The 12,846-nt window shown below is 38.8% G+C and overlaps 1 protein-coding gene across 3 annotated transcripts in view; it reads left to right on the forward strand.

Moving 5' to 3' along the window:
• LOC140730407 (synaptotagmin-14-like) overlaps nucleotides 1–12,846 on the forward strand; it is a 165,992-nt gene that overhangs the window by 1,595 nt on the left and 151,551 nt on the right. For 2 of the 3 annotated variants that reach the window (XM_073050744.1, XM_073050746.1), the window contains exon 1: nucleotides 2,714–2,815. The exons of the other annotated variant lie outside the window; for it this stretch is intronic. In XM_073050744.1, coding sequence (XP_072906845.1) covers nucleotides 2,788–2,815 — 28 coding nt within the window. In that variant the 5' untranslated portion in view covers nucleotides 2,714–2,787. Of the gene's footprint in view, nucleotides 1–2,713; nucleotides 2,816–12,846 lie in introns of those variants that run through there. 3 annotated transcript variants of the gene reach the window in all.

The following is a 12,846-nucleotide window of genomic DNA, read 5'->3' on the forward strand; positions in this document are numbered from 1 at the left end:
AGTGGATCAAATGTACGCAAATAGCACTAGCTTAGGTGGGAATCTTAGTCAGCATGGCACCTGAAATGCCTGTTTCTGTACTGTATGGGTCTCTGACTCTACCTTTACCTGATATATTTGGATTTCTGAGCCATCCTTCTAAATCTCTGCACCCTTGCCAATGCCTTGACTTCACTCTAATTGTAGTTAACCAAGGATTGTGAACTACAATTAATGTGGTTTGGCATAACCTCCCCACTTTTAATTCTGTCTCTCTAGGGATGAAGACAAATGCTTTGCTTGCTTTGTTTATGGCCTTGCCAACTTGTGGCACACCTGTTATTGATTGGTACATTTGTATTCAGAGATCCTTTTGTTACTCCTACCCAACCACACACACATTTTCCAAATAATAAATCCGTTCTTCCTTTCAATGTATATACCTGCATTTATTGAACTTCATTTATCATCGATTTGCCTATTCTGCATTTATTCCTGTAATTTTTTGCAGTTCTTCTCAATACTGAATATAAAGTCCACAGCCCAAATTTAATATAATTCATAAATTTAGCAAATGTATTCTAGGTTCCAAAATTTAATTGTTAATGTAAATTGCAATAGCAGTGGTTACAGCATCTATTATTGTGCAATACCACCACCCACCTCCTCCCACTGTGAATTGCTTCTATTCAATCCCACTCTCTGCGCTTTCCAACATGAAACGAGGAAGCAATTAATTCTGTAACTTGTCCTCTGACCATTATTATGGATATCATAAAAAAAGTAGTTTGAATAGCTAGATAACTCATCTGCTGCATTAGCAATGCTGCTCCTAATTGCTATCTGTTCAAAAACATCCAGTAAGTTTTATCAAAAAGATTTAAAAATTACTGCTGAATGTTTGTTATTATATTGCAGGGATACTATTGTAGTTATGGTATTGTAGATTTCTTTAAAACAAAAAGAAGCGTAGTATAAATAAATAAAATGGAAAAGACTTGTTACGTTTAGTAATAGAATATATGTGCATGGGATATATTAGTTATCATAAGACAAAAGTGATTATTACAACGTACAAACAGGAGGATGTGTTTTGTTTTGTAAATTGCCATGATAGAATGCTGATTAAGTATTCTATATTTTACATGTTAATTTTTGTTATGCTATATTGATGCTGAATTTTAAGATTTTTCACTACATTTAAATTATTTTTGTTAGCACCCACTGACATGATGTATAATTATTATTTTGCCAGTAAGCTTTGTGGACATTTATTCAAAATGTCATTCAATATTTTAATTTTATGGATTTAATTTTAATCACATATTATATAGAGATATATATTACTTTCAAATGTGCCCCCCCTTACCTAAATCTGTAGTCATAAATCTTTTTAGGTATAAGAAAATGTGTATGAACTCTTTAGATTAAGACATTGCAGATTGTAGATTTTAGCTTTCTTTGGTACGCCAGAAAATTTGAGACTAAAACTGAAATAAAACATATACACATATGTGAGCATTATATTGCTAGACAGTATATTGATCTGGATTTTAGTGAGACTACCTCTTTGATTTAAATAATTTAAAATCTACTTCCCAGGTCACAATATGCTATTCATTAATGTTGGCCAAGAAGACATCCAGCCAAACATCATATATCAATATTGCACTGAAATTGGCCATGAGAATATTTCAGGGAAGATTTGTTTTCTTTTCGTCATTCTTGAGAATAAGTGTCTGTTCCATAAAAAAAAAACCCTTAATTGCAATATGATTGGCATTAGAATTCAGTGACCTAGAAATTCAATCACTTGACACAGGGCAATTATTTTGTTAGTAAGTTTGATTGTGAAATGAAATCAGAGCATAATGGATTTATTTGATAGAGGTAACTTTTTTGACTGCCTGTCAATTTTTATGTCATTTGGTCTACACGTATGTGTTTGTATGTGGAGGATGCAGCATGCCCACAGTTCTACCAATCTGTGTGCAATGCACCATTGCTGGTTTCCTTGCTAAATTGAATGGAACAAGTGTAATTAATATTTAATGTGGATCATACCCAGTAAAGGAATGTCTCCTATAACTGATCTGTTTAAAAGGGTCATCAATTATTTGCCGGTTATAGGGGGAACAGTGTGAAGTAGTGTTCACTAAGTATGGACCAGGATTACAGACTCATCTTTATGCAAGAGCTAAGCTTAAGGTCAAATTTTTGTTTGCTCCCGATGATAGGACGTTTAAAATGAATTCCACAGAGCCTCTGGCTTGACCAAGAGCAGGAAATAAGGGATCCAACGGAGGGATGACTTTTCAGAGGCGATCTTTTACTGGGTATTCCAGTTTCCTCTCACATTGAAAGATGTGCTGGTTGGTTAAATGGTTACTGTATTCTACCATTCATTGTTGGTAAGTGGCAATAAAAAGAATTGAAGGGGAGTTGATGGGCATGAGAGAGAAAAAAGTTGCAAGGCTACAGGGATGAAGGAAAGGAGAAAAAAGGAGTCATTAGTTTGCTTTGTTAGGAGCTGACATGGACCCAGTAGGCTGGATATACTGTAATAATTGAGTAGCATCCTGAAGATGGAGGGACAGAAGAGGATTGATTAGAAAGGTCTACACTTCCCTCCCACCATCCCCCATCACTGCACCCAGTGTGAGATGTCTAGGATTTATGTTCTTTCTTCCAAGTGATCCTTGGCTAAGGACTTCCGAGACATTGGAGACAAAGATATGTCACCTTCTGCAAAGGAAATGTCCAACTAGACATCTGTGCTTGGGCTGCTCTGCTGAATGCTTACCAGTGATGAGGTGTCATGGATCATCTCTTCAAGGTGAGGGGAATTCACTTACTTCCTCTTCTGTAGAGAGCATCATGCATATTTTTCAGATCTGGAAGCTTCCTGAAAAATCAGTGAGTAATATTATATGGGATCCATCTGGTGCCTTTGTGAACTAGAATGGCATTCAGTCTTTAAATGCATCGATGGTTGGTGATTAATGCCACACATCTAGGAAATGCAGATGATGTATTCATTCTGAGAAAACCATTGTGTCCTTCATTTGTTAACTGCTATATTGAGTGATAACTCTTGGGGGAATATCTTGGCTCCATATTCTACTACTGACTCCTGCTTAGGCTGGTGAGATAACTTAAAATCAGACCATTAGGTCTCTAGAAGCTTGGTGGAATGTACCTTAAAGGATTGTAAGATTAGATGTATGTTGTCAGTATGCACATTATTGTAGTGGGGTCCACTGAAACATTAGTTTCCAAGCTGGGCCACACAGACCATGTGCATTTTAATAATAATTAGATATTTTAGGAACTTTATTTAAAAAAAATCAAGAACCACGTTAACCACTTATTTGGCTCTGTGTTTTAGGGACTCTGTGCCTGCATGCAACAAAATGCTGCATCAATATTGAATTTTAAGTGGCAGCATTACCATTGTGCATACCAGCCCTGATAACAACTATCTCATTTAATTCTCTCCATTTCTTCATGGTATTGCTACTGTTACCATTTTCCCCAATGAGGTATTTGGGACTCACTAATGATGAGGAAATAACCTCAGAACTCTTAATTACTATGGCTGCAACAGCATTTTGGAGGCTGAAAATTATGCATTAAGGAATTGATCTTGTTAGTTTGCAAAGTCATTATACCATTCCTAAGCTAGTTTTGGATGGTTGTTGGGTTTTGTATTATTTTACTTTCCCAACTAACTCTATGAAGTATTTACCAGTGAGCAGTTTCTCTATTGGAGATGAGGCATTTGCTGTTGGTATTAAAGAGTATTAAGTACTTGCAGGACTGGAGAGTCTGTTTTTGGACTGTGTATCTTGCTGTGAGAGACAGCAGCATATCTTAACTAGCTCATGGGAGCTCAGATGAAATCATCCCAAAAGAATGTGGGAGATAGAAGCAAAAGTAGGCCATTCACACCTTCTCCACTATTCATTGAGATATGGCTAGTTTTTAAAAATCTCTTTCTAACTTTTTTACACTGATCTCATTCTCTCAATATCCATAATGTTCTCAATCTCCACCTTGAATATTTCCAATAACTGAGTCTTCATAACACTCTTATGTATTGTAAAATATTCTAAAATCCTCCATTCTGGGTAAAGTAATCTCAGTTCATCTCAATCCTGAATAGTCGATCTTGTATTGTGAAAGTGAGCTCCCTAATTCCAGACCCCCAAGCCAAAGGTTTTGTCATCTTTGCATCGACCCTGAGAAGATTCATAAGAGCATAATCAATAAGATAAACTCTCATTTCTGTATATAGTCTCAAGTTGTTTAATCCCTTTTTAAACAACAGCCTCCAACTCTGTCCTGGAATCAATCCGACATGGATTCATTACACTTCTTCTGTCACATAGGTAGGAAGCTGACCAGATCTATACATAATATTACAAATGCAGTCTCACTAGGACCCTATAAAGTATCAGAGAGCCATTTTTATTCTTGTTTTTAAATCCTCTTGCAATATACTGCTTACTTTTCCTAATTTCTTGCTGCTCCTGCATGTTAATTTTCTGTGATTTGTGTTGAAGGAAACTAACAGATAGGTCCTTTTGAACATCAACAACTTTTCGTCTCTCAGCATTTAAGAAATCTATCTCTCCTATCAAAATTGCAGGGATTTCACATTATATTCTATCTCCCATGGCTTTGCTTATTCACTTAGCTTGACTATATCCCCTTGAAGTTCCACTCTGTCCTCTTCTCAACACACATTGCCACCCATGAACAAATTTGCATACTTTATCCTTGGTTCCTTTAACCAAATCATTGATGTACAGTATACCATGAGAGCAAACGGGACTTTAGCTCTCATCTCTGTGGCACCCCTGACCAAAAATTATCCATTTCATTCTACCCGTTAATCAGCTTGTGGTCCATGCCAGTATATCATTCTGTATCCTGTGTGCTCTATTCTTTTTCAATAACTTCTTCTGGCCTGTTATACAATAAAATCAAATTATACCATTTTCCCTGTATCTATTGTATTAGCAAAAACCTGAAAAACCTCTTAACAGATTTGTCATTCATGACTTTTTTCACAACTTCATATTGGCCCTACTATTATAATATTAATAAATATTTATGAGTAATTATTAATAAATGCTCTAGTATCAATTAATAATATAACTTCTTCTCAGGTTATGTATACTGTACTTGACTTATAGACAGTCTGCACATATGAATGTCTGGGAGTCTGGTAGGATGTACGGGGATGGTTTTGCTACCTGTTACAGGATTGCAAGCAACTTCTGCCAAATATGAATGGGGAGCCCTGTCATAACATTATGTTGCCTGTAAATTCTAGAATTTTTTCTTTTACTTGAGATCAGCAGGTCTATAAATCTCCATTACATCTCTCTCTCTCTTGCTCTGAATAGTGGCATTAATTTGAATCCTTGATCTGTGGGAATTAGTCCAAAATAAATGTAATTTTGGAAGTGCTTTTCAGTACAAGTACTTTCAGTACTTTTGTCGTTACCTCTTTCAAAACTGCTGCTGGTGATTTATCAGATTTCAGTCCCAGTAATTTTTTCCAATAATAATTTGTACAAATGTTAATCTCCTTCATTTGCTCATACACTCTAGAACAGTAGTTCTCCACTATTTCAAGGAGGTCTTCATTAAACATTCATTAAACAAATAATTTCTCAGCTATTCCCTTATTTTCCAATGTAATCTTTCTTGTTACATGCATTAACTTAACCTAATACAAGCCACTTCCCTTGGGAGCCCATGTGATATTCTGTACCTTAGTGACATGCTTGGAGCTGTACCTGGTGACTCTGTACCTGGTGACTCGGTAGAACACAATACTGGAAGAAGCAACGTGGTCTGGAGCACAAATGATCAATGGACATTTTTTCCACATTATTTTTTCACTGTTAAGAAAGATACTGGCATAGATAGAAGATGGGCTGACTGGCAGGAGGCAAAGAATGTGAATAAAGGGGACCTTTTCTGGTTGGCTGCAGGTGACTTGTGGTGTTCCGCAGGGTTTGGTTTTGGGACCACTTTTTATGTTATAAATCAATGATTTAGATAATGGAATTGATGGCTTTGTGGCCAAGTTTGTAGACAATAAATGGAGGGGCGGGTAACGTTGAGGAAGCAGGGAGTCCAAGGAAAGACCTAGGCAGATTGGGAGAATGGGCAAAGAAGAGGAAGATGGAATATCATGTAGGGAAGTGCATGGTCATGGACTTTGTTAGAAGGAATAAAGATATAGAATATGTCTTGCTGCGGCAGGAGCGATAACTCTTTCTTCTTTATTTATGAAAGAGAGCCTGTGGGATGTTAAAATGTTGGGCTGAACAGTGATTGTTTTTTTTTTGAAGGACTCTAGATCATGGTCTCTTTGGGGCCTTTGTTTTTTCATGCGTGGTGCGAGGCTGATGCTGTTGCTGAGGCAGGTGGGGGAGGGGAGGGTTGATGTTTTGCTAATGCTTGTGCATGAGAGGGGGAAGGAAGGCTTTGGGATTCTAACAGCTTTTTACCATTCAATCTTTGGGATATTTCTTCTGTTTATGGATGTCTGCGAAGAGTAAGAATTTCAGGTTGTATACTGTATACATTCTATGATATTAAATTGAACCGTTGAACCATTGAAATATTTTCTAAATAGGAAGAAAATTCAAAAATCAAAGCTGCAAAGGGAATTGGGCGTCCTTGTGCTGGGTTCCTTAAAGGTTAACTTGCAGGTTGAGTGGGTGGTGAGGAAGGCTAATGCAATGTTAGCATTTATTTCAAGAGCACTGGAAGATAAAAGCAAGGATGTAATGCTGAGGCTTTATAAGGTGTTGAAGTATTCAGAGTATTTTTGGGCTCCTTTTCTAAGAAGAAACGTACTGGCACTGGAGCGTTCTGCGGACATTTAAATTTTTTTTATTGAGATACAGTGCGGAATAGGCCCTTCCGACCCTTCGAGCCACACTGCCTAGCAACACCCCGATTTAATGTTAGCCTAGTCACAGGACAATTTACAATGAACAATTAACCTACCATCCAATAGGTCTTTAGTTTGTGGGAGGAAACCAGAGCACCCAGAGGAAACCACGTGGTCACGGGGAGAACATATAAACTCCTTAAGGGCAGTGGCAGAATTGAAACCAGGTTGCCTGTACTGTAAAACAAAGTGCTAACCACTATGCTACTGAGCTAAGAAAGGAAGTGTTAATGTATGAGGAGCATTTGATAGCTCTGGGCCTGTTACTCACTGGAGTTTAGAAGAATGAGGTGGGATTTCATTGAAACCTACAGGCTTAGATAGAGTGGATATGGAGAACATGTTTTCTTTAATAGAGTGGATATGGAGAGCATGCTTCTTTTAATGGTGGAGTCCAAGACCAGAGGGCACAGCCTCAGAATAAAAGGATGTCCATTTAGAAGGATTTGCGGAGGAATTTTTTTTTAGCTAGAGGGTAGTGAATCTGCGCAATTTATTGCCACAGACCACTATGGAAGCTAAGCCATTGGGTATTTTTACAGTGGAGGTTGATAGGTTCTTGATTAGTCAGGATATCAAAAATTACAGGGAGAAGGCAGAACAATGAGGTTGAGAGGCACAATAAATCAGCCATGATGGAATGGCAGAACAGACTCAATGGGCTGAATGGTCTAATTTTGTTCCTATATCTCATGGTCTTATGGTCATATTCTCCTCATGTGCACCAGTAGATGTGCTTCTAGCACTAGATGGGATTTGCTTTTGTTCAACTCACTTTTATCAAGCTTTTTTGGTCATTAATCTTTTCCAGATTTGGGATTGACTCCTTGTGGCATCAGTTCAGATATTGATCTCTTTAGAATCCACCTCTTACTGGCACAACATCTTGGGGCTTGGAAGCTTCCTGGATTCCTGAGCATGTAGTGCCTCTTGGCAAGAAGCAAATATGTTCTAGAGAAACAATGATTGGAAAGGAGAAAATGACTGAACAAAAAAAGGAACTTAGGATAATGACAGTACTTTGGATCAATGGTACAGTGATAGAACTGCTAAATATAGTCTGACATGTTTCTGCTAACTAACAATCTCAAAGTAGTGCAATGTTATGCTTCCAATTGGAGAGCATTTTGGTGAATTGATTTGTTATTGTCTCATGTACAGTGAAAAGGTACAATGAAAAGCTTGTCTTGCATACTGTTCATGAAGACCAATTTATTACAACGGTCCATTGAGGAAATACAAAGTAAAACAATCATAGAGTGCAGAATGAAGTCTTGCATTTACAGAGGAAGTATGGTGCGGGTGGATGATAAGGAGGTAGATTAATTTCAGGAATCCATCTTATCATACTAGGGAACCATTCAATAGTCGTATGACAGTGGGTAGAAGCTGTTTTTGAGTCTTGTGGTATGTGCTTTCAGGCTTTTTTTATCTTCTACTCAATGGGAGAGAAGAGAGAATGGTCAGGGGAAGATGGGGTCTTTCAATATGCTGGCTGCTTTACAGAGATGGCAAGAAGTATATGGCAACATCCACGGGGGAAAGGTTGGTTTCAAGATCCGCTGGTTGGTTGGTTTCACTATCCACAGTTTCTTGCAGTCACAGTAGAACAATTATCATATCAAATCATGATGCACCTAGAAAGGATGCTTTCCTGTAGTGTAGCAGCTAGCAAAATGCTTTAAAATGCCTGTGATCAGAGTTCAATTCCTGCCATTATCTATAAGAAGTTTGTACATTCTTCCCGTGACTATGAGAATTTCTTCTGGGTGCTCCAATTTCCTCCCATATTCCAAAGATGTACGGATTAGTAAAGGTTGTTAGGTTGTGGGCATATGTTGGCTCTGGAAGCTTGGCAATCCTTGCGGGCTGTACCCAGCACATTCTCAGACTATTGGTCGTTCACTGTATGCTTCAGTGTTTTGATGCACATGTGGCAAATAAAGTTAGTCTTTAAAGCTTTTCTGTGGTGCATGGATTAAAGTTGTTGAGAGTCAATTGGGACTTGCCAGTTGTGCTTTCTTGGCCATGCCGTCAACATTTTGGTGATGTTTATTCCTGGGAACTTGAAGTTCTTGGTCCTCTCAGCCTCAGCATTTTTGATGTAAACAGGAGCATATGCACTGCCCTCTTTCTTGAAGTCAATGAACAGCTGTTTTGTTTTGGTGACATGGAGGGGAATGTTATTGTTATGATACTATATTGCTAGGCTGTCTGACTCCTTCCAGTGCTCTGACTCCTTGTTATTTGAGATACAGCCATCACAGTGGTATAGAACATAGAATAGTACAGCACATTACATTACAGGCCCTTCGGCCCACAATGTTGTGCCGACCCTCAAACCCTGCCTCCCATATAACCCCCCACCTTAAATTCCTCCATATACTTGTCTAGTAGTCTCTTAAACTTCACTAGTGTATCTGCCTCCACCACTGACTCAGGCAGTGCATTCCACACACCAACCACTCTCTGAGTGAAAAACCTTCCTCTAATATCCCCCTTGAACTTCGCTCGCCTTACCTTAAAGCCATGTCCTCTTGTACTGAGCAGTGGTGCCCTGGGGAAGAGGCGCTGGCTGTCCACTCTGTCTATTCCTCTTAATATCTTGTATACCTCTATCATGTCTCCTCTCATCCTCCTTCTCTCCAAAGAGTAAAGTCCTAGCTCCCTTAATCTCTGATCATAATCCATACTCTCTAAACCAGGCAGCATCCTGGTAAATCTCCTCTGTACCTTTTCCAATGCTTCCACATCCTTCCTATACTGAGGTGACCAGAACTGGACACAGTACTCCAAGTGTGGCTTAACTAGAGTTTTATAGAGCTACATCATTACATCGCGTCTCTTAAACTCTATCTCTCGACTTATGAAAGCTAACACCCCGTAAGCTTTCTTAACTACCCTATCTACCTGTGAGTCAACTTTCAGAGATCTGTGGACATGTACCCCCAGATCTCTCTGCTCCTCCACACTACCAAGTATCCTGCCATTTACTTTGTACTCTGCTTTGGAATTTGTCCTTCCAAAGTGTACCACCTCACACTTCTCCGGGTTGAACTCCATCTGCCACTTCTCAGCCCACTCCTGCATCCTATCAATGACTCTCTGCAATCTTCGACAATCTTCTGCACTATCTACAACACCACCAACCTTTGTGTCGTCTGCAAACTTGCCAACCCACCCTTCTACCCCCACATCCAGGTCGTTAATAAAAATCACAAAAAGTAGAGGTCCCAGAACAGATCCTTGTGGGACACCTCTAGTCACAACCCTCCAATCTGAATGTACTCCCTCCACCACAACCCTCTGCCTTCTGCAGGCAAGCCAATTCTGAATCCACCTGGCCAAACTTCCCTGGATCCCATGCCTTCTGACTTTCTGAATAAGCCTACCATGTGGAACCTTGTCAAATGCCTTACTAAAATCCATGTAGATCACATCCACTGCACTACCCTCATCTATATGCCTGGTCACCTCCTCAAAGAACTCTATCAGGCTTGTTAGGCACGATCTGCCCTTCACAAAGCCATGCTGACTGTCCCTGATCAGACCATGATTCTCTAAATGCCCATAGATCCTATGTCTAAGAATCTTCTCCAACAGCTTTCCCACCACAGACGTAAGGCTCACTGGTTTATAATTACCTGGACTATCCCTACTACCTTTTTTGAACAAGGGGACAACATTCGCCTCCCTCCTTTCCTCCGGTACCATTCCCGTAGACAACGAGGACATAAAGATCCTTTATCCAGAGGTTCAGCAATCTCTTCCCTCGCCTTGTGGAGCATCTTCAAACTTGCAGGTGGAACTAGAACAGAATCTGGCCACATACGTAGCCATGGGTAGAGAATGGGGCTGAGGAGCCTTGTTGGGCGGCAGTATTGAGAATAGTTGTCGCTGCCTATCCTTACTGATTGCGGTCTGTTGATCAGGAAGTCAAGGATCCAGTTGCAAAAGGAGGTATTGACTCCCAGATTTATGAGTTTGGGGATGAGTCTGTGTGGGATTTTAGTATTGAAGGCAGAGCTATAGTCAATAAATAATAGTCTTTACTGTTCAAATGCTCCAAAGATGAGTATGGGGTCTAAGAAATGGTGTCTGCTTCAGACCTGTTTTGGTGGTGGTGAAATGCAGTGGGTCAAAGTTTAATGGACAGCTGGAATTAATGCTTGCCATGACCAGAACACTAAATGATGGCAGATGTCAGAGCCACAAGGCAGTGGTCATTAAGGCATGTTACCTTGTTTTTGTTAGGTACCTGGATGATAGTGGCCTTCTTAAAGCAGATGGAAAAGTCAGATTGAGGCAGGGAGAAGTTAAAAATATCTGCAAGTACCTTCTCCTCTTGATCTGTGCAGGAGTTAAGAACACAGTCAGGGATACCATCCTTACCAGTTGTTTTCTGTGGGTTCACTCTCCAGAAAACTGAACTTACATCCACAAATATGATGGTGGATTCAGGTGCATTTGAGGCTGTCAGGGTGAATGATTACATCCCAACCCCTTCCTGTTCAAAACATCTAGAACGTGTTAAGCTTATCTGGAAGGAGTGTACTGTTGTTAGTGATGGCACCTGACTTTGCTTTGCAGCCTGTTATAACTTGCAAGCCCTGCTAGAACTGATGGCTGGTCTAAAACTCAATTTTGGACTGGGGTTGTCTCTTAGCATCCTTGAAAGCTTTATAAAGTATGTGTTTTGATTTCTTGTAAAGGTCAGGGTCACCTGATTTGAATGCCACAGTCTTACACTTCAGTAGGGAGTGGATCTCCTAGTTTATCCAAGACTTCATTTTTGAAAAAGCCTACCTGTCCTTTTATGTTCTACCAGTAAAACATTTATCTGCTTACATGTATTTATTTTGTTGCAGTAAAGAGTTTTTTTTAAATATTCATGTATAATTATTATGATAGTATTATGGGGATTATATTTTACAAATCTGTATGTTAACACTTTCCTATTTAACATTCTGGGAAAAAGATAAAGTCTACAAAATCTTGCCTTAAAATTATTGCTTTATTTGGACAACTTTATGTGTGAGTAGGAATGAATGTGACAGGAACAGTTTGTGCAAGACATAATGCAAATGTAAACTGAGATTATTCTATGAGGAGTTTATGAAAGAAAAATGTGACTATTTCATTGATTTGAACAGTTTCTAAAATTAAGTAGTATAAATTGCTTAACTTTCTTCATTATTCTAGTGAAATCTACATTAGAAGTGCAAACATGAGGAAATCTGCAGATGCTGGAAATTCAAGCAACACACACAAAATGCTGGTGAAAAGCAGCAGGCCTGATGAAGGGACTTGGCCCGAAACGTCGACTGTACTTCTTCCTATAGATGCTGCCTGGCCTGCTGCTTTCCACCAGCATTTTGTGTGTGTTGCCTACATTAGAAGTTATGTGTTTTGGAAAAATAATGAAATAGTAATAGTGGAAGTCCTCAAACGTACTCTTAGCATTGTTAAAAGCTAAGAATTAATAACAAGTTGATATTTTGTAAATATTTCATTCCAGATATAATAAACTAATTTGCTTCAAGAAAAGATATTGTACAGTGATAATTATGTAAGTGGAAAAGTGGGAAAAAACATGGATGCCAATAAACTGAAAATGCTGGAAATACTCAACATGCCAGACAGTTTTTATGAGAAGGAAAACAAAATTATCACTTCAGGATCAGTGTTTTTTTTTTAGAATCTTTCTTTGGTTCATAAATTCTGATGGAAAGTCATTAACTTGAAATATTAGCTTGATTTATCCCACTTTTGATGCTGCCTGACCCACTGGTATTTGATGTCATGATTACATATATGTTTCTTTGAATTCCACAACTTCAGGCCATGTAGAATCAAGACATTGTGAAGCTGTCAGTTTAAGTTCATTG

Source organism: Hemitrygon akajei, chromosome 7 (assembly GCF_048418815.1).
Source record: "Hemitrygon akajei chromosome 7, sHemAka1.3, whole genome shotgun sequence".
In the NCBI taxonomy this organism is placed as follows: domain Eukaryota; kingdom Metazoa; phylum Chordata; class Chondrichthyes; order Myliobatiformes; family Dasyatidae; genus Hemitrygon; species Hemitrygon akajei.